The sequence below is a fragment of the Armigeres subalbatus genome, chromosome 1 (genome assembly GCF_024139115.2).
Source record: "Armigeres subalbatus isolate Guangzhou_Male chromosome 1, GZ_Asu_2, whole genome shotgun sequence".
Taxonomy (NCBI): domain Eukaryota; kingdom Metazoa; phylum Arthropoda; class Insecta; order Diptera; family Culicidae; genus Armigeres; species Armigeres subalbatus.
The window spans coordinates 269,060,997-269,083,370 of NC_085139.1; the positions used below are offsets into that span (position 1 = coordinate 269,060,997).

Consider the following 22,374-nt stretch of genomic DNA (forward strand, 5'->3'; position numbering starts at 1 on the left):
AATAAATAAAATAAATAAAATAAATAAAATAAATAAAATAAATAAAATAAATAAAATAAATAAAATAAATAAAATAAATAAAATAAATAAAATAAATAAAATAAATAAAATAAATAAAATAAATAAAATAAATAAAATAAATAAAATAAATAAAATAAATAAAATAAATAAAATAAATAAAATAAATAAAATAAATAAAATAAATAAAATAAATAAAATAAATAAAATAAATAAAATAAATAAAATAAATAAAATAAATAAAATAAATAAAATAAATAAAATAAATAAAATAAATAAAATAAATAAAATAAATAAAATAAATAAAATAAATAAAATAAATAAAATAAATAAAATAAATAAAATAAATAAAATAAATAAAATAAATAAAATAAATAAAATAAATAAAATAAATAAAATAAATAAAATAAATAAAATAAATAAAATAAATAATATAAATAAAATAAATAAAATAAATAAAATAAATAAAATAAATAAAATAAATAAAATAAATAAAATAAATAAAATGAATAAAATAAATAAAATAAATAAAATAAATAAAATAAATAAAATAAATAAATAAATAAAACAAGTTGTTGGCTTAAGTATTGTATGAATGAATCGGAACATGGCTACCATTCTACAATTTATTTCTGTTCAATCCCTACCTTCCTTACTTGCCAGTGGAATCCGAACCGCACTATATTCATAGTCCATCTATCTTGCCAACAGGCGTAGTCACGTGCCGCATTCAAGTACAAATATTGCACAGATTTCCTATTTACTTGAGTCGACAATAGTCGTCGTTATATTGTTTTTTATAAATTTGAACCGGTTTCTTACATGTGCTTTGAGTATAACCTATCGACTTCAACAGCAGCACCAACCCCCGATAAGATGATCTTGAGTGGATCCTATCACGACTCTGGTGCTGCTATGAATTCAATATTTGACTAACCAACTCGAAAGCCAGATGCTCAAAATAGTTGTGACCTGACCTAAATTATTTGCTTCACTTTATTACGAACGGAAGTTTCTGTGGGATAAATAGCTGAGCTGGAAACTTAATACTGTTAGGCATCAATTGATTCAGCGAGGAAATCGTGCAATCCACTACCGCGGCACAAATTACGCTGATATACGATTTTTTCGCATGTTGAGCACCAAATCAATAAAGACCAATTCGATTAACCTTCTGGATTATTTGATCTGTCCCTTTCCCATCATTTACAGCAAATTCACTCGCTTATCCACTCTCCAATGTGCCGTCGTCCCTACATCAACGGAACAGCACTACTCCTGGCTCTGACCATGGTGACAAAACCGATGGTGGTGATGATGTGAACCCGATTCCGAGCGTGCGCTTGTCGTTGTTGTGACCCCCGCTGGGTCGCGGTGTTTCAAGCTGACCACTCCGTCCGTACTGAGGATGGTGTCCATGGTGCGCTTCGTTTGTTGCTGCTTTCGCTGACTAGTGCTGCTTCTATGCTTCCCCAACAAGGTGCCGATACCACCCGCGCTGTCACAACCGCTGGCCATGTACATGCCGCACATGGCGCTACTATTTCGTCGGTTCCGCCCGATTCCGCCGCTACCGTCAGTACCGCTACCCCCTCCACCAGAACACGGCCGAAAGCAACGGAACAGGTTGAGGAATGCCTTCCGGAAACCGCCGCTCATGAAGCAGTAAGTGATGGGATTGCAGCAGGACGACGAGTACGCCAACAGCTGGAAGAAGCTGATGGCCGTGTAGCCCAGATTGTGGTACACGGTGCTCGGCCAGAACAGGGCCATCGTGTTGATCACGTACAGCGGGGTCCAGCAGATGAAAAACTCCAGCACCACCACGAACAGCATTTTAATTATGCGCTTTTTGTTCGTTAGGCTCTTCTCCATGTTGGACCTGAAATGAGAAGTAATGGAGAACGAAATGCCATAAGCCTAATTGAGTTGTGTGTAAATTGAAGCTTTATTTGATAAAGCTTTTTTTCGTTTTCAATTTTTGGACAATAGTTTTTGTGTCTGGGAAAACAGAACAGTGCCAAGGTCAGAAAAAAAATCGTTTTACTATGGTAAACGAAGTGTATTTGATTCGTTAAGTTTAGTCATCTGCTAATCTGTTTTTACGGAACGTAAGCATGGAGGGGAGCCCATGCATTTCTAGTTAATAACGACAACTCAAACGTCCTTACGGTTATTGGAGGAGGGTGGGATGTTATTGTTAGATCGATTTTTATTGCTTTCAAACACATCTCAGACGAATGGATAAACAAATTATATAGTTAATTATAGTGCAACTGTAAATACAAATTGTTCGATTTATCAAATTGTTACCATCTGACAGAAATTGGTTGTTTTCCGTTGTTAGATCAAGCGTTCATGCACAGTTAATATTGCTGCTAATTGGATAATAATGCCGTTGGGTAAACAATTTAGTAATTCATGATAGGTTTCCAATTAGGCTCCTGTGTTGCTCCAAAACTCAATTAACGTGAGTGGAGATGGGCTGATGGAGATTAACGGTTGCGTGAACTGATAGGATAGAATCATCAATAAGAGAAAACGTGAAAATAATTTCCATTCAAGAAGTGTTGTTTGGTGTTGGCGTGAATTGCGTTGAAAGCATAATTTATTAATTTACCACATTCGGTCAACAATGGGCTTAAAACTCAATGGGCGTCAAGTGAGATGAAAGCGTCTGTTTGCATTAATAAATCATGCCGCCAATTAATTGATTCCCCAGGCCGGAATCAAGCTCAGGTTCAGGGACGGGAACGGTTGACATTTCTTTTTATCATTCAATCTGTCACGAAGTAAAAGAAAATCAAAAACACGGCAGCCGCAGCAGCAGCCACGACCAAGCAGACGACAGTCAGCACATGATTTTATTATTTTCTCTCCCCACAATTAATGTTTCTGTACGCTCATTTCACGACGTATGATCGTTTTTTGGTGGTAAGTGATTATTTCTTTACTCCTTGCTCATTTTAGAGACTAGAACTAATGAATTATTACCAACGGCTAGCATTCTTTCTAGGCTTTGCGCCACAGGCAATTAAACTCGATTCTGTTCTGTTTGCGCTGCGCACAAACCGAAACAAGAAATCTTCTGACTGCACCGACGGCTCGGCTCTCACGCAGCAGCAGGCAGGAACATACAAACAGTTTGCCTCATCGGTAAAAAAAAATGTCACAATGAGGCGTACATTTTTTTGGAAAACTGTTTCGGTTTGTGCGGTGCGTGAAATTTGACTGGATAAAATGTAAACATTCGCATAATCACAGTGTTTTACTGTACATTTCCCAACACTGCTCAGGTTCGCCCCGAAAGGGTTCTGATGTTTTCCATTCCGTTGAGCTAATGGTTCTTTCGTTCGGATATAGTTTACCTTTTTACCTTCCGTGAAGGTAGATAATTTAGCTTTTCGTATAGCGATTGCGGGAAATTTCGTTTGACCTGTTGACATGCGGAGGTGGTTTCAGGTGTGGCATTTGACAAGTTACGGTTGATGAAATTTCCACAAATCCTCAAAGACAATTGATTGGGTCGGTGTTTGTGAATGGCAAACTGCTAGAAAATTCTGATTAGTAGACTCTTGTGGTGACTTGTTTCGTTAGAGTAGATCCTGTTGGGAGCGGCACAACAGTGGACAACGATTAACAGTGGACCGGGAAAGTGAATCGGAACGGACAAAAGAAAAGATCCAACCAGTCTCTTAGACTTCACACGAACGAATACAATTCTTATTTATTTACATTCGACAACATAAACATAACTTTCAATAATACAATAATCACAGTGCATCCATGATGCCGTGAACAGTTGTCTCGAATACGAGGGGTGAAGATTGCACACTTAATTTAATTCCAACACCCCTCCTCAAGTCGTCAACCCGAGTATCACAGAAAAAAAATCACAGATCTATCTTGAATAGTCATCTACTTGAGCATCGATAACTTGCTTTCCAAGTTCCCTTAATCACTCAATTTTTCAGAACAGGACCTTTTAAAAAAAAAAAAATTATTCCCTCTTTACACCCGATTCTTTTTTTACACGGGTGGGTTTTAGTTGATTACGACCTTAAGCGTTGATGAAACTATGAGTTAACCCCATGAAAAAATTCACAAAAAATCAAAGAAAATTCAGGTGGTATTTAGAAAGCTGTGAAAAATCAGGTAACCCGGGAAATTAAAGAATACCAACCGTGTAAAAAAAATATTGGGTGTATGTTCTATCTACATTTATCTTATCAGCCCCTCCTAGTTGGTAACCTCATACCATGTCTCCAAATCATTTAAAAACATATTTTCTTTTGTCGTTTCATCGCCTTCTTAACTTTGCTCACCCTTCGCGTTACTATTTTTCGTCTGATACTTCTTCATAAACATGTTCTGCATTTTCGTTCTTTCAGCTTCATAATTTTTCGCCTCCTGCTGACTCCTTTTATTATCACATGGTTACATTGTATGGCAAGATTGCTGCTTGCATTTGGATAAAACATTCAATTCATATTGTCTACCATTGTAGTGACCAAAAGCCAATGCTTCTCCACACTTCGTGATCTCCGCTTTATTGCCGACAAAACTGATCTTCATACCGGCTCTTGCTACCCGATTCACCGAAAACAAATTGCAGCTGAGTCCAGGTACGTACAAGACATTCCTTACTTCACATTTCTTCTTTTTATTTCCAACGGCTGCGTACATCACAACATCACCACAATATTCTGCCAACAATTTTTCTCCATTCGCCACTGCTACTTCTACCGGTCGCTCCAAACGCCGCATCTCACTCAAGGATTCACAGTCATTCACCATGTGGTCCGTAGCTCCAGAGTCTAGGAACCACTGCATCTTCACCAAGATATCCTTATCTTCTTTGGATGCCATGAAGGCCACATCAAAACGATCCGAGGAACGTGTTTCTTCAATTGCTATGTCTGCTCTACCATCCTGAAAATTCACTCTACCGTATGCACTCGGACCAGACCTCTGCGACAAATTCGCACTGCAGTCGGCATGTTTGTGTCCAACTTTACCGCACCGAAAGCACTTGAACCTTCGCCAGCTGTGTCTGCTGAACATGGCCTCTTCATTGTCGCCACCAGGAGCCAGCATATTTTTTCGTTTCATGTCCACATCGAGTAAACGCTTCTTTACAAACGCCATTGTAACACCGGTTGGAAGCGTTTCGATGGCAGTAACCACGGAATCAAAGGACGGTGGTAGCGTCAGCAACAAATGACAAACCGCGTCGGAGTCCTCAACAGCCGCACCACTTTCTTTCAACTCCCGAATCAAACGATCAAACTTTAGTAAGTGTTCCGGCAAACTATCACTATCATCCTCAACATACTTCAATGTGAGTAGCTGCTTCCTTATAAACAATTGTCCGGCAACACCGCGACGCTCAAAAACCGCCTTCAATGTGTTCCAAATTTGTTTCGGAGTCGCACAGTCCTTCACTAATTCAAGCTGGCTGTCAGCAATCGCTTGAATTATCATTGCCTTACATTTTTTCTCCGCGGTTCTTCGTTCTACCATTTTTCTTTTCTTCTCCGACTTTGTACTCGCGGAATCATCCGTCACCACTTGTAACTCGACGATCTCACTTATCTCCCGGTGGAGGCAATCCAGCAGATCAAACGTGTCGAGGATGGTTTCCATCCGGAACTTCCAGTTGTGGAAGCCGGACCCGTCGAACGCGGCGATTTTCACTTTCTCGTCCATACCTGGGCCTATAACCTGTTGGGAGCGGCACAACAGTGGACAACGATTAACAGTGGACCGGGAAAGTGAATCAGAACGGACAAAAGAAAAGATCCAACCAGTCTCTTAGACTTCACACGAACGAATACAATTCTTATTTATTTACATTCGACAACATAAACATAACTTTCAATAATACAATAATCACAGTGCATCCATGATGCCGTGAACAGCTGTCTCGAATACGAGGGGTGGAGATTGCACACTTAATTTAATTCCAACAGATCCGGGGGTGACACCTGATTTATTTGTGAGCGAACCATGATAGACTGTAGAGGCTTTAAAATCATCGATTTACAACTGTGAAAATACTTGAGCTAAACAAACCCCCATTGTTGCTGCTCCATTACGACTAGATCATATTTCCATGAGACCCAACAAATCTCTATTCCACCATCACGTCGTTGAGGATGATTTTGCAATCCTCATAATGGATGGACGTAGGAAATTTCGATTCAGGGTAAAGAATGTCCTGGTCTTTGCAGCATTGATACAAATCTTCCTGCTCGTGAAGTAATCTGCCATAGCATTCAGATCCTCTTGGTGCTTTGATGTGAGTGATCTGATAATTCTACTTTCGTTCCTGACGGAGGTATGAATGGACTATATTGCATTGACACGAGAGAGTTGCTTTGAAGATTGCCTATGTTGCAAAAATGCGGTGCGCATCAAGTGAGAAGTTGAATGACTTCCCCGACAAATAATTAGAATAAAATAATAAGCTCCTGCAATACAATTTCCACAGCCACCTGGTGCTGTGAAAATTGTATTGCAGGAGCTTGTACACTAGACCATCATGCCAGACGTTGTCGATACCCAGGTAACCAATAAGCATTAAAGCAAGCACTATAGCAGCTTTATACTTGTATTGCATATGCTCCATGCTGTATATAAGCATTTCGAAAACCTGGCTGTTCTAAATAAGCATTCTCAAAGCAATCATGTAAGCATAGTCTTATAATAGCATTTTGAATGCACAATGTTGTTTTTCATGAAGTGCAATGAAACAGCTACATTAGTGCCACTTTTAAGTCTGTAGTATTCATACGTCGAACGTTTTCCAATTTGGAACAATATAGCGGGGACTATTTGTCCAATGAACTTACATTTCAGAAAAGAAATCGGTACGTGCACAATGTTTTTCTCATTCCGACCACCGGCAGGAGTACTTGTCGTTAACCTAACCCTATCACTAATTACATAGCTTATCTACAATTTATTATTCCATTGCACTATGTTCGATGGATGATTTAAAGCGGCACTACCTTAGCTGTTTGATTGCAGCTGGGTATGACGTTTTATGATGGTTGCGTTCTGAGATGAGTTAGATTAAGTTTCAATGTTCCTGAAGAGGCGTACTGTTTGTGTTCGGCAAAATTGTTCCCACTACCATCTGTCTCTTATGGTAAGGGCGATTACAACTAAATCGTCGGGTGGCAAGAACGCGGGTTCGAATCCAGCTCAGAAAGAGAAAAAAATGTGTTTCATTTGAAAATGAAAATACAATAACGATATGATATGAAAAAAAAACAACTACAGTTACAAATAGAATTAGAAAAAAATGACATCGTGAGAAAACTTTTTTCTTGTTTTTAAAATTAAGCATTCATTCAGTATTTCGGATGCTGAATAAATGCTACTCAGCAAAATTTCTACTTTATCGATAAAGTAGGATTAAGCACTTGTGAATCCATATATTGGGCCAAAACCTGCATTAAAATAGTATTAAAGGCGACTATAGGGTTTATAGGCATTTAATGGTATGCAGTGAAGGCGCATATAATGCCACTTAAATGCATTATATAATGCTTTTTGGTCACCTGGGTAGCTTTCTCGGCGTCTAGCAACGGGATTTTTTGAAGACATACTTCAGGCTGGCAAGCCTCCTTTCAAGAGGCTCGCAAGCCTCCTTTCAAGAGGCTCGGAAGCCTCCTTTCAAAAGGCTCGGGAGTCTCCTTTCAAGAGGCTCGGAAGGCCTCCTTTCAAGAGGCTCGGAAGGCCTCCTTTCAAGAGGCTCGGAAGGCCTCCTTTCAAGAGGCTTGGAAGGCCTCCTTTCAAGAGGCTCGAAAGCCTCCTTTCAAGAGGCTCGGAAGCCTCCTTCCAAGAGGCTCGGAAGCCTCCTTTCAAGAGGCTCGGAAGCCCCCTTTCAAGAGGCTCGGGAAGGCCTCCTTTCAAGAGGCTCAGAAGGCCTCCTTTCAAGAGGCTCAGAAGGCCTCCTTTCAAGAGAGCTCAGAAGGCCTCCTTTCAAGAGGCTCAGAAGGCCTCCTTTCAAGAGGCTCAGAAGGCCTCCTTTCAAGAGGCTCGGAAGGCCTCCTTTCAAGAGGCTCGGAAGGCCTCCTTTCAAGAGGCTCAGAAGGCCTCCTTTCAAGAGGCTCCGGAAGGCCTCCTTTCAAGAGGCTCAGAAGGCCTCCTTTCAAGAGGCTCAGAAGGCCTCCTTTCAAGAGGCTCAGAGGCCTCCTTTCAAGAGGCTCAGAAGGCCTCCCTTTCAAGAGGCCTCGGAAGGCCTCCTTTCAAGAGGCCTCGGAAGGCCTCCTTTCAAGAGGCCTCGGAAGGCCTCCTTTCAAGAGGCCTCGGAAGGCCTCCTTTCAAGAGGCTCGGAAGGCCTCCTTTCAAGAGGCTCGGAAGGCCTCCTTTCAAGAGGCCTCGGAAGGCCTCCTTTCAAGAGGCCTCGGAAGGCCTCCTTCAAGAGGCTCAGGCCTCCTTTCAAGAGGCTCAGGCCTCCTTTCAAGAGGCTCAGAAGCCTCCTTTCAAGAGGCTCAGGCCTCCTTTCAAGAGGCCTGGAAGGCCTCCTTTCAAGAGGCTCAGAAGCCTCCTTTCAAGAGGCTCAGAAGCCTCCTTTCAAGAGGCTCAGGCCTCCTTTCAAGAGGCTCAAGCCTCCTTTCAAGAGGCTCAGAAGCCTCCTTTCAAGAGGCTCAGAGCCTCCTTTCAAGAGGCTCAGGCCTCCTTTCAAGAGGCCTCAGGCCTCCTTCAAGAGGCTCAGAAGCCTCCTTTCAAGAGGCTCAGAAGCCTCCTTTCAAGAGGCCTGGAAGCCTCCTTTCAAGAGGCTCAGAAGCCTCCTTTCAAGAGGCTCAGAAGCCTCCTTTCAAGAGGCTCAAGCCTCCTTTCAAGAGGCTCAGAAGCCTCCTTTCAAGAGGCTCAGCCTCCTTTCAAGAGGCCTGGAAGCCTCCTTTCAAGAGGCTCAGAGCCTCCTTTCAAGAGGCCTCAAGCCTCCTTTCAAGAGGCTCAGAGCCTCCTTTCAAGAGGCTCAGAGCCTCCTTTCAAGAGAGCTCAGAAGCCTCCTTTCCAAGAGGCTCAGGCCTCCTTTCAAGAGGCTCAGAGCCTCCTTTCAAGAGCTCAGAAGCCTCCTTTCAAGAGGCTCAGCCTCCTTCAAGAGGCCTGGAAGCCTCCTTTCAAGAGGCTCAGGCCTCCTTTCAAGAGGCCTGGAAGCCTCCTTCAAGAGGCTCAAGCCTCCTTTCAAGAGGCTCAGAAGCCTCCTTTCAAGAGGCTCAGGCCTCCTTTCAAGAGGCTCAGGCCTCCTTTCAAGAGGCTCAGAAGCCTCCTTTCAAGAGGCCTCAAGCCTCCTTTCAAGAGGCTCAGAAGCCTCCTTTCAAGAGGAGCTCAGGAAGCCTCCCTTTCAAGAGGCTCAGGAAGCCTCCTTTCAGAAAGGCTCGAAGCCTCCTTTCAAGAGGCCTCAAGCCTCCCTTTCAAGAGGCTCAGAAGCCTCCTTTCAAGAGAGCTCAGAAGCCTCCTTCAAGAGGCTCAGAAGCCTCCTTTCAAGAGGCTCAGGCCTCCTTTCAAGAGGCTCAAGCCTCCTTTCAAGAGGCTCGGAAGCCTCCTTTCAAGAGGCTCGGAAGCCTCCTTTCAAGAGGCTCGGAAGCCTCCTTTCAAGAGGCTCGGAAGCCTCCTTTCAAGAGGCTCGGAAGCCTCCTTTCCTCCGGAAGTTCCTCCGGGAATTCCTCCGGAAGTTCCTCCGGAAATTCCTCCGGAAGTTCCTCCATGAATTCCTCCGGAAGTTCCTCCGGGAATTCCTCCGGAAGTTCCTCCGGGAATTCCTCCGAAAGTTCCTCCGGGAATTCCTCCGGAAGTTCCTCCGGGAATTCCTCCGGAAGTTCCTCCGGGAATTCCTCCGGAAGTTCCTCCGGGAATTCATCCGGAAGTTCCTCCGGGAATTCCTCCGGAAGTTCCTCCGGGAATTCCTCCGAAGTTCCTCCGGAATTCCTCCGGAAGTTCCTCCAGAATTCCTCCGGAAGTTCCTCCGGAAATTCCTCCGAAGTTCCTCGGGAATTCCTCCGGAAGTTCCTCCGGGAATTCCTCCGGAAGTTCCTCCGGGAATTCCTCCGGAAGTTCCTCCGGGAATTCCTCCGGAAGTTCCTCCGAAAGTTCCTCCGGGAATTTCTCCGGAAGTTCCTACGGAAATTCCTCCGGGAATTCCTCCGGAAATTCCTCCGGAAGTTCCTCCGGAAATTCCTCCGAAAGTTCCTCCGGAAATTCCTCCGAAAGTTCCTCCGGAAATTCCTCCGAAAGTTCCTCCGGAAATTCCTCCGGAAGTTCCTCCGAAAGTTCCTCCAGAAGTTCCTCCGAAAGTTCCCCCAAAAGTTTCTCCGGAAGTTCCTCAGGAATTTCTTCCGGAAGTTCCTCCGGGAATTCCTCCGGAAGTTCCTCCGAATTCCTCCGGAAGTTCCTCCGGGAATTCCTTCCGGAAGTTCCTCCGAAATTCCTCCGGAAGTTCCTCCGGGAATTCCTCCGGTTGTTCCTCCAGGAATTCCTCCGGAAGTTCCTCCGGGAATTCCTCCGAAGTTCCTCCAAATTCCTCCGGAAGTTCCTCCGAATTCCTCCGAAGTTCCTCCGAATTCCTCCGGAAGTTCCTCCGGGAATTCCTCCGGAAGTTCCTCCGAATTCCTCCGAAGTTCCTCCGAATTCCTCCGGAAGTTCCTCCGGGAATTCCTCCGAAGTTCCTTCGGGAATTCCTCCGGAAGTTCCTTCGGGAATTCCTCCGGAAGTTTCTTCGGGAACTCCTCCGGAAGTTCCTTCGGGAATTCCTCCGGAAGTTCTTTCGGGAATTCCTTCGGAAGTTCCTTCGGGAATTCTTCTGGAAGTTCCATCGGCAATTCCTCCGGAAGTTCCTCCGGGAATTCCTTCGGAAGTTCCTTCGGGAATTCCTCCGAAAGTTCCTCCGGAAGTTTCTTCGGGAATTCCTCCGAAAGTTTCTTCGGGAATTCCTCCGAAAGTTCCCCCGGGAATTCCTTCGGAAGTTCCCCCGGGAATTCCTCCGGAAGTTCCTCCAGGAATTCCTCCGGAAGTTCCTCCGAATTCCTCCGGAAGTTCCTCCGAATTCCTCCGGAAGTTCCTCCAGGAATTCCTCCGGAAGTTCCTCCGGAATTCCTCCGAAGTTCCTCCGGGAATTCCTCCGGAAGTTCCTCCGAATTCCTCCGGAAGTTCCTCCGAAATTCCTCCGAAGTTCCTCCGGGAATTCCTCCGGAAGTTCCTCCGGGAATTCCTCCGAAGTTCCTCCGGAATTCCTCCGGAAGTTCCTCCGAATTCCTCCGGAAGTTCCTCCAGGAATTCCTCCGAAGTTCCTCCGAATTCCTCCGGAAGTTCCTCCGGGAATTCCTCCGGAAGTTCCTCCGGGAATTCCTCCGGAAGTTCCTCCAGGAATTCCTCCGGAAGTTCCTCCGGGAATTCCTCCGAAGTTCCTCCGAATTCCTCCGGAAGTTCCTCCGGGAATTCCTCCGGAAGTTCCTCCGGGAATTCCTCCGGAAGTTCCTCCGAATTGCTCCGGAAGTTCCGCCTGGAATTCCTCCGTAAGTTGCACCATGAATTCCTCCGGTAGTTCCTCCGTAAGTTCCTCCGAGAATTCCTGCGGAAGTTCCTCCGGGAATTCCTCCGGAAGTTCCTCCGGTAATTCCTCCGGAAGTTCCTCCGGGAATTCCTCCGGAAGTTCCTCCGAATTCCTCCGAAGTTCCTCCGAACTTCCTCGGAAGTTCCTCCGGGAATTCCTCCGGAAGTTCCTCCGGGAATTCCTCCGGAAGTTCCTCCGGGAACTTCCTCCGGAAGTTCCTCCGGGAATTCCTCCGGAAGTTCCTCCGGGAATTCCTCCGGTAGTTCCTCCAGGAATTCCTCCGGAAGTTCCTCCGGGAATTCCTCCGGAAGTTCCTCCGGGAATTCCTGCGGAAGTTCCTCCGGGAATTCCTCCGGAAGTTCCTCCGGGAATTCCTCCGGAAGTTCCTCCGGGAATTCCTCCGGAAATTCATCCGGTAATTCCTGCAAGAACTTACGGAGGAATTCCAGGAGGAACTTACGGAAGAATTCCTGGAGGAACTTAAATAAGATTTTCCGTTAATTAATTCGCTGTTTTGAAATAAGTTGGGGAAAATCGGGTAAAATAAGCCATTTTGTAAAACGAAAGTGACGAAGCAATTAGAATATGCTGTCTGCATGTATCTTAAATAGATACGTAGCAGCAAAGATCATTTGAAACCTGTAAATTACCCTCTCGTAAATTGGTACTGCGCAATCTTCAACAGTCGACAAAATGCATAACCGGTTATACTTCAAACACTCCCTTCCCAAGAATGGAGAACGGCTGAAAGGTAGCACGCCGGACTCTCACTCGGTGTACTCGAGTTCAAAACCCCTGTTGAACTTTATTTTTTATTTTTTGATCTCAACAACCAAATCGTAACGCATTGGTTGCGTTACGCGAAAATAAATCATGAAATCATGATTTATATTCATGGTGTATTTTCATAACATGAAAACACGTTTGATTCATGAAATCATGAATTATTTTCTCATTTCAGGGAACGGATTTTTACCCGTGAACACTTGAGTAGTATTTGAGCCATCTCCGGGAGCGGCAAATAAGATTTTCCGTTGATTAATTCGCATTTGTGGTGTATTTAGGGGAAAATCGGGCAAAGTGGGCCCTTTCCAATAGTTTGTCTACAGTGAAAATATCACCAATCGATTCCTCGACTTTTTTACATAAGAATGGGTCTTTACCGGACCTCTAAAATAGCGGCAACTAAATAAGTACCGTTACGGGCCCTTTTATTCCCACTATGCACCGATTTCCTTGCCGTAAGCCCAGTGACATTTTTGTTTTATAATAGTTTTAAGGCACTCTTGTAGAGTAAATAATGGTCTGCAAGAGCGTTATAAAACTAAAAATGTTACTTGGGAAGGATTGTAAGTGTTACTCTGGAAGTAATTGTAGAAATTGTCAAGCATGGTCTTAAGAAGGATCCAAGCAAAACCCAGGCCCAGGTCCTATAAGGCCAAAGAATTTGTAGTAATTACCATTCCTCGATCATTCGGTACAGAGAAGGATCCAAAGCTGAAGGAAAAATCGGAATAGGGATCGTCTCTAAAGAGAACTTGACTCAGTCTTTCCGCCTACCGGACTGATTTTCTATTTTATTTTGGCCAAAGCTGCGGCAATTTTCCGAGCAATCGTGAACCGAAAATTCGTCACTCCCTAATTGTTACGGACTCCATCAGCGTATTAGCTACGCTCTCCTGACTAACCAATAGTGGTATCTATTTATTCAAATCCTCCAAGCTGCACTCGACCGTAACACTAACTACCGTCATCGGGGGTGACAATGGGTTATCGTTTTCACCGAAGGGCTGGAAGTCATATAACGAATTCAGATACATTCAATATATTCTACAAACGTTCTAAGTAGTTGAAACAGCGACCCATTCTCACCCCAATTTGACCCATTTGTCATCCCCACGAAGGTACCCTAATGTGGCTTCCTGGTCATAGTGGGATCTCTGAATAGGAGGACACAAACATCACCGCGAATATCGGCAGAATAATCTCGTTTATGTGCCGGAAGGTCCCAGCAACGGATGCAAAACAATGTTTCCAACGCCTCAGCTGCCCTTCGTAACAATTCGGTTGACCACACAATCAACTTTCTCAAGGATTTCCCCTTGTTAATCAACGTATGACAACCTGGCCACAAATATTGGGCCTTCTGGACACTGAATACCAACCGATCACCACTACCGAAATAACCTGGCTACCACCCTGCTAATTCTTGGCTGGCCTTTCTTGGAATGCAAACTATTACTGGCCGGACAAGTGACATTTTAAATTAGAACAATTTGTTGATGAAATTTGGCTGAAATCCTTCTGGCACCGATTTTTTATTTAAACCTACTTTGTAAACCAATTTTTGTAATAACACATTTTTCATTATTTTTCATTTTAATCGATGTCTGGAATCCAGCAGCACTGTACTGTATCCGGTAGGATATTGCAGCAGAGGCAGACTCAGGGGTTCGTGGTAACTGAGATGGGCTCAAGTCAAGGCTGAAGCGAACTGTTGCCCAAGATGGAAATTTTTTAATGTTGGCCCTATTTAACCCTAGGGATGCTCTGGAGCAGGACTAAAGAGGAAAAGAGTGAATAATGTGAGGATAATTATCTTCATCTTTCTAAATCAAATCACTTCCAACTGCAACTAAATTCCCCCATCAATGCAAACTAAGTACTGTAGTACAGTTCTGTCATATTTCGCGAGGATTGATGGTTAAGATCATGAAGCTACTGCCACTCCATAACTGTCAGTTTGACGACCAGCTGCTGCTGACAGTTCAATTTGCTGTGATATCCAATTCCATCCTCATGAGATTCGTTGCATCATCTCTAACTCTACCAACGGGACAATGACAGTGTAAAAAAATCGAATTCCTCGGAAGACAGATGCTCGCATTTGAGCTTTCTCTGCATTAAATTCTGCTACCTATCTATACGGGGAAGACAATAAACCTCACCCGCAGTAAAAGCGATTGCAGAACTAAATGGAACAACACTTGTGCGGGGAACTTACTACATAGGTACCATTGAAACGTCCATCAATGATGCATGACCAAAAGAGGGTCGAATCCCATCCCCCACTCTGCACCAGAAACTGCAAAGAATATCCACCATGATGCCAACTGGAGCAATATCGTCGGTTCTATGTTGAGTGTTCCGGTTTCTTATCGCACCCAGAAAATCCTTATTTCAGGTACGTGATGGAAGAGCATCATTTGTCGGTTCCGTATAAGTGGAAAAGCCATTCTTATTTCCCCATTTTCCATTCGTCGGTGGCGAAAAGGGCTGTGAGGACCTTTCTTGAATTCTGTGCGAATGATGTTGGCGACATTTTGGAGAAGGTGTGTGTTTGTGGCATTTAAAGTAGCGTCATGAGCGTGTATTCCGAAAGGGTTGGCAGCAGTCACGACCAGTTTAATTAGCTCGTTGAGGCGTAGAATTGACAATTCGGAGGTTGTCCCCCGAAATTGTTAATCGAGAAGATCTCATTTGGGTCATAATAATGGGTTGCACCCCTTTTTCGCTACTTCACTGATTGTCATCGCCAGAAGCACTTCCAATTTTATGCAAATTCGTTCAAGTGGATGGAATTTTTACAACTTTTAAGTTGCCGGCTTTGCTGAGTCGACCACATAATGATGGCATCTCAGAAAGGTGAGAATGCTGGACGCGAGCACAGTGCAGTGGAAGCAAGGCTAGGCAAGGCAAGGCAAGGCACGGAATTGATTATGTTAATTAATCGTACTCAAAGCAAGCTTCGCATTTGCGTTGCCATGTTTTCGCTTCCGTCAACCAACAACGGCTTGCTTGGATTAATCGCCAATGATGCCATTCTTTGTTGGTATTTAGTAAGGGTGTATTTGATGGCTGTTTTGCTTTCCTTTTGTGCACAGATATGAGAAAAGGCTCGTCTCGTTATTTTTTATTGGCATCACGTCCTATTAAGTGGGATATTACCGCTTCGTATTAGCACTTTCACAGCTTCTTCATAAGTTTATAATTTATGCATTCGTGTACGAAATGGCTGGCACGAATACTCTATGCATGATAAAAATCGTCGTCAATATGGAGTATGAAAATCGGAAAAATTAAATAAATAGATTAAAAAAATTAATAAAATATCGCATATCCTTAGACGAAAAAGCTCATTATCGAAAAAAAAAACTTTCTCCGCCGGATTCTACTTCGCAGTGCAGAAAGGATTATATCGAGTGCTAATTAGATCCCTTTGATGCTAATCCTTCATGGCTTCTTACTTTCGGAAAACAATAACAACCTGTTGCCCAACTGCGATGGTAAATTAAGCGAGTACTTACTTCCTTAGGGCTGGGTTTTTCAGTCGGTTCGGTCCCTTCACGGACGTCGATGAGCGGAACGGCGACGAAGGGGATAATTCCGCCGGATGGCTGTGGTGATGGTTCCAACTAACGACGCCATCATTTCCGGGAAGCGTCGTGTCGGATAGAGTGGTGCCACCGCCAGTTGGCACCGTTGTTTCCATTGTCTCGGTTGACGATGCGGGTACTGCTACCGCGGCAGTTGCTGCCATCGATGTCGCCGCCGTCGATGCCGTTCGGTGGCACTTGATCGAAGGGCAGCGTGTTTTGGTGCTTCCATTTGGACGGATGTAGACCTCCAGGTATTGATCGTTGGCTACTGCTGGAAAGAGGTAGAGAAACACAATGGCAACCCAATTAGATTGAAATGCGATTTGACACGAGGAAGGGAACATTTTGATTGCATCGTGATGGAGGCCATCACCGACAGAAGGAAAATTGCTTATAGGAATTAAAAAAGTATTTATTGAGAAAAATTTCCCATGAAAAATCAATAGACTATTGTGACAATGTTTCGATAGGAATACGAACGAGTTCTTCCAGCGGTGACCATTGTTACTTCTGATCAGGTTAAAGATTTCAGCCCCTGTATAACTTTTCATCTATCACAATATTCAAATTCCTGGGCTTAAATTTCAGCCTTTTCGAACAGTATTAATGATAATGCTTAATTATTTAATTATAATAATTTGTGTTGTCGTTCATTTGCTCTTTCCAATGCACTTTGTCTTACATGGTCAAATTGCATCCCAATGTCATTCCCGCATCCTTTGCTAGCTTCTCCGGATCCCAACACGCCATTGGAACTCAGAGGTTGGGTGTCAATTATGGCTGTTTGGCTGTTTCTAGTGGGATGAACGTCAGCGGCCTAGAATTGACCATGCTTTCCGTTCCATGCCAATACCGTTACAATCGATTCGTGACCTAATTTTCGCTCTACCGGAATAGCCTTCACTTCTGACATCGCGACCCATTATTTACCAACAGCCACGCTCCCCCTCCTGAGAATCATCGGGCAGGACAAAGTTCGTGCCCCTTGTTTGTTGATCACTGCTTCGATTAAAATTCTGCTTGAAAAAACGCATCTTGATCAGACTGAGCTATCATCTCTATCCGAAAAAAATTCAAAGGAATTCGTAACGGAATTTCAAAACTAAATCCTAAAGGAATTTCCGACATTCCTAAATGTCTGTAAGAATTTCATCGGACATTCCTCCATGAATTCATTCGAAATGTCCTCCAGGGAATTCTTCATAAAATCATCGGGAAATTACTTCGGAGATAAATCGTTCGAAAATTTAAAGCAGGAATTTAAAAAAATATATAAAAAATTCATCTGCTAGTTCTTTTACGAAATTCACTAGAAATTTCTTTAGGAATTTCTTCGGAATACATTTCAGGAATTCCAATTCTCTAGACTCTTCGAAGACTGTCTAGAAATTCTTTTAATTTCTTCGAAATTTCTTACAGGAATTTCTTCAGAACTTCCTTCAGGAGTTCTTTCGAAAATTCTTTAAGGAAAATTAGAAGTTTATTTAGCGACTCTTCCAGAAATTTCTATAGACCTTCGGAAATTCCTTGTGAAATTTCTTTTGAGCATTTTTTCGAGAATTTAATCAAATGTTCTTTTAGGAATCCCTCGGAAATTTTATTAGGGAATTCCTTCGAAAATTCCTTTCGAAATTCATTCAGCAATTTTATAAATTATTCCTGTAGGAGTTCCCGAAAGAATTTCTGGAGAAATTTTAGAAGATATTCCTGGAGGAATTTTCAAATGTATTTCGGGAGAAATTTCGGAATGAATTCTTGAAGGAATTGTCGAAGTTTCCGGGACGAGCCAGCCTAAGGCTGAAAAGACATTAAAAAATTCAAAAGAACAACTTAAATGGATTTTTAAATTAAAAAAAATAGATAAATTTCTGAAGTTATTATTCAAGGAATTCCCTAAATAATTTTGAAAGGAATCCACGAAAGAATTTCCAATGAACTCTCTAAACAAATACCTATTGGAATTTTCATATATTTTTTTAGATTTCTACAGGATTTTTCTCAGAAACATCTGAAGGATTTGCTTCGGGAATTCTTTCAAAAATTCAAACAGTGGTAAAAAACCTTGTTTCGAATCTAGCATTAAAACTTCATGGTGCTTCATACCTTGATTAAAAAAAATATCGGGATTGGATTGGGATTGGATTGGATCCATCATCGTACATCTTCGGATGTTCTCAAAAATTTGTTGGGATTTTTTTCAACAGTTGCTTTAAAAATGTCTCCAGTATTCTTTCAGGTGATGTTTCATGAATTTATCCAAAAGTTCGTTCAGAAAATCCTCCTCTTTCTAGCAAAAAATAGCCCCAGGAATCAAATCGGTAAGTCCTGAAACTCTTCATAGCTAAAAAATCCTCCAGGAACTTCATCGTAAATTTCTCTAAGTAATCCATTGGAGATTCCTCCAGTAATTAGGGGCTGTCCACGAATCACGTAGGCCGAAATTTCACATTTTCAAACCCCTCCTTCCCCCCTAGTAGACTTTTGTAGACTTTTCCGAAACCCCTCCCACACCCCCTTGAAGTCTACGTAGACTTTTGCAAATTATACAAAATATCATATGTGATTGGACAATCAAAATTGGATTCAAATTTAATCCTCAGCTCCTGAAACCAAATCCCAAAGTCAATCTAATTTCTGTTGGATTCGACTCCTCCTAGAGGTGTGCACCACCGCTGGCGACACTTTTGCATCGGCACGCCACTGCTTAAAATCTGTCACGCATCTGACCTGGCCGGTTCAAATTTGCAGAAAACCGAAGAATTTTAAGAATTTTGAAAAATTTCGAGTTGAAATTTTCAAACTATTTGTCATTTTATCTTTAAGACATCGTTCTAAAATTGTATTTATCTCTTCACTGTGGATCCACAGAAGGGCACTGAATATATTTTGTTGGTAAAAGTTTGAAATTTAAGGGATTTTGGGGTCAAATAAGCATCAAAATGCATTTTATGTTCAATTTTCATGCATTCTGTAAAAATTAGTAATATTTACAGATAATTGTTGATATTATTGTCCCAAAGTGTTGAATAGATATTGCCGAACAAAAATTTATGAAATAAATTGTTTCACAAATGTTTTATTTGGTTATTTGTTGAGTAAAAAACGATTTTTAAAAACTTTTGAATTGCACCGATGCCAAACATTTCCAAACCATACCCGACAGCACAACTAGACAAGAATAGTCATATGTTATGAGTCTTGATGTGATCATAGATAGGAGGTGATGGGATATACTCTTTTTTCTTACCTTTTTGCCCAAATTCCCCTATAAAATAATAGCTCAATGATTCTGAGCAAGGAAATGATGTAGTATCAATGTTAATTTAGTTGATATTTTCCAATGATATAATGAAAATAACAAATAATCATATAATTCATCAAAATATTGAATTATAGTGGATTTAGGGGTCATACAGCTCATTTAATGTAATTTTATATTTAAAATGGGATAACATTTTTCACAGACGACATACATAGAAGATTAAGGGCTTATTCGAAAGGGAGTTTTCCAAGAAATTCAGCGATAGATGTTTTATAGACGTGAGACACTTCTGTATGTAGTTTTTAAGCTCGTTTTGCCCTAATGTCCCGTACATCACAGTTTATCATATTTTTCGTGCTTTTATCTTCCAAGTATTGTACTAAAGATGTGTTCTCCTCTTCATTATAGACCCATAGAAAAGCACTATACATACTTTGTTGGTAAAAGTTGGAAATTTAAGGGATTTTGGGGTCGAATAAGTATTAAATTGCACCTAACGTGATTTTTTTATGTATTCTGTAAAAATAATAAAATTATTATTATTCTCCAAAAATGTTCTACAGACATTGGTAAATGTTTGCGAAACAATAACTAATGAAGTTAATCATTTCGCAAGTGTTTTGTTTTGTGATTTATTGGGTAAAACACGATTTTTTAAATGCTTCTGTAAAGTGCCGATACCAATCATTCCCAAACCATACCCGTTTGCACAACTAGATAAGAGTAAATATATCCCAGTCAACATTTTGGTACCTATATCTCTTGTTATAGGTTATTATATAAGAACCAACTTAATCGTATATAATGCACAGATTGGCTATATACGTACCAAAGTGGAGGCGATATAGGTACATACGAGTTTTATTATACAATTTTTTTCCGACATCATGAGAACAGTATTACGATTATACATAAAAATATGAAAAATAAAAAAAAAATTCTTACCAGCACCAAGTCTCGAACATGCGTTCTTTGGAATTGCAGGCGGATACTCTACCACTGCACCATATCGCACATCTTGAACTGATTCGGATTTTTGTCCAACATAAACTACACAATTTATATCCTCACAACTGCTTGAAACTTCAACAAGCCGCTTGGACTGAAGTGGTTTCGATTGTATTACGATTCACATAAGCATTCATTCGCACTCAATTAGGATATTGCAAGAAGTTTAAGTCATTATGAGTTTTTATTCACACAGATACGATTGATTTTCACTACGGTAAAAATTATCGTATACGATGCATTCAATACAGCATCTTTTGACAATAATCTGACAAAGTTTGATATACAATGCGATTAAGATTTTTGATGGACGCAAATGCGACTTTATTTGCTGTTTGTTATACGATATGTGGTTTACTGGGATTAGTCGATGTGACAATAGATAGGAGTAGATAGGAAATATTCTTTTCTCATGACGTTTCACCCAAATTCTAATGAAATAATATAGCACAATGATTCTGGGTTAAGAAATGATGGAGTAACATTGATTCAATTATAATTTGATACTATAAAAATAACAAATATTCGTAGATTGCGTTGAAAAAAAAATCCAAGGGTTCAGGGCTAAGAATTTTTTTTTTAATTAATAATAAATGAATTTCACTTTTTTGTCCCAAAATGCCTTAAAAATCCATTTTTAATGTAATATATGGATATTTGTTTTTTATGGTATCAATTTCTGTTAAAAAATTATGACAATAATATCAACTATTATCTGTAAATATCTGAATAATCAATAGGCTGTAGATTTCGCCAAAATTGACCATATTTAAAGCTACTTCAATACTTACATGTTCTTAAATCACCGTATATTAACCCTAAATGATCATTTGACGTAATATAGTGCAAATGATTTTTTGGATATTCAGAATACATGAAAAATACACATAGATGAACTTTGATGATTATTTGACCCCAAAATCCCTTAAATTTCCAACTTTTTCCAACAAAATATGTAGAGTACTATGTATGGATCTAGGAGGAGAACACATCTTTAGTACAATATTAGTACAATATTATAAACGCACGAACAATATGATAAACTGTGATGTATGGGACATTGGGGCAAAACGAGCTTAATAATTACATACAGAAGTGTCTCACGTCTATAAAACATCTCTCACTGAATTTCTTGGAAAACTCCCTTTTGTATAAGTCCTTAATCTGCTATGTGCGTCGTCTGTGAAAAATGTTATCCTATTTTGAATAAAAAATTACATTAAATGAGCTGTATGACCCCTAAATCCCCTATAATTCAATATTTTGATGAATTATATGATTATTTGTTATTTTCATTATATCATTGGAAAATATCAACTAAATTAACATTAATACTACATCATTTCCTTGCTTAGAATCATTGAGCTATTATTTTATAGGGGAATTTGGGCAAAAAGGTAAGAAAAAAGAGTATCTCCCATCACCTCCTATCTATGATCACATCAAGACTCATAACATATGACTATTCTTGTCTAGTTGTGCTATCGGGTATGGTTTGGAAATGTTTGGCAACTGTGCAATTCAAAAGTTTTTAAAAATCGTTTCTTACTCAACAAATAACCAAATAAAACATTTGTGAAACGATTTATTTCATTAATTTCTGTTCAGCAAACATTTGTCAACATCTGTTCAACACTTTGGGACAAAATATCAACACTTATCTGTAAATATTATTTTCTTTTACAGAATACATGAGAAATGCACATAAAATGCACTTTGATGCTTATTTGACCCCAAAATCCATTAAATTTCCAACTTTTACCAACAAAATATATTCAGTGCCCTTCTGTGGATCCACAAAGAAGAGATAAACACAAATTTAGAACAATGTCTCAAAGATAAAATGACAAATAGTTTGGAAACTCGCGATATATGGGGCATTAGGGCAAAACGAGCTCAATAACTACATACAGAAGCCTTCCACGTCCGTGAAACAGCACTCACTGAATTCTTTGCAAAATTCTCTTTCGAATAAGCTCTTGATCTCTTCTGTAAGTTGTTCGTGAAGAAAGTTATCAATTTTTTCCACCTTTGAAATCGGATTTCCCCATTGTGGCATCCGTTGAAATCCCAAGAATTTTCTTCTAAATTCCAAAACTTCTTCTTCTTCTTCTTATTGACTTTACATCCCCCCACTGGGA

The 22,374-nt window shown here is 41.0% G+C and overlaps 1 protein-coding gene across 2 annotated transcripts in view; it reads right to left on the reverse strand.

Annotated features, from left to right (window-relative positions):
- Positions 1-875: 875 nt before the first annotated feature.
- Positions 876-22,374, reverse strand: part of LOC134213879 (D(2) dopamine receptor-like) — a 44,579-nt gene continuing 23,080 nt past the window's right edge. Inside the window, exons 3-4 of one of the 2 annotated variants that reach the window (XM_062693331.1) lie at positions 15,892-16,231; positions 876-1,900 (exon numbers count right to left, since the gene is read on the reverse strand). In XM_062693331.1, coding sequence (XP_062549315.1) covers positions 1,291-1,900; positions 15,892-16,231 — 950 coding nt within the window. In that variant the 3' untranslated portion in view covers positions 876-1,290. Of the gene's footprint in view, positions 1,901-15,891; positions 16,235-22,374 lie in introns of both variants that reach the window. The other variant, XM_062693323.1, reaches the window with a different exon arrangement.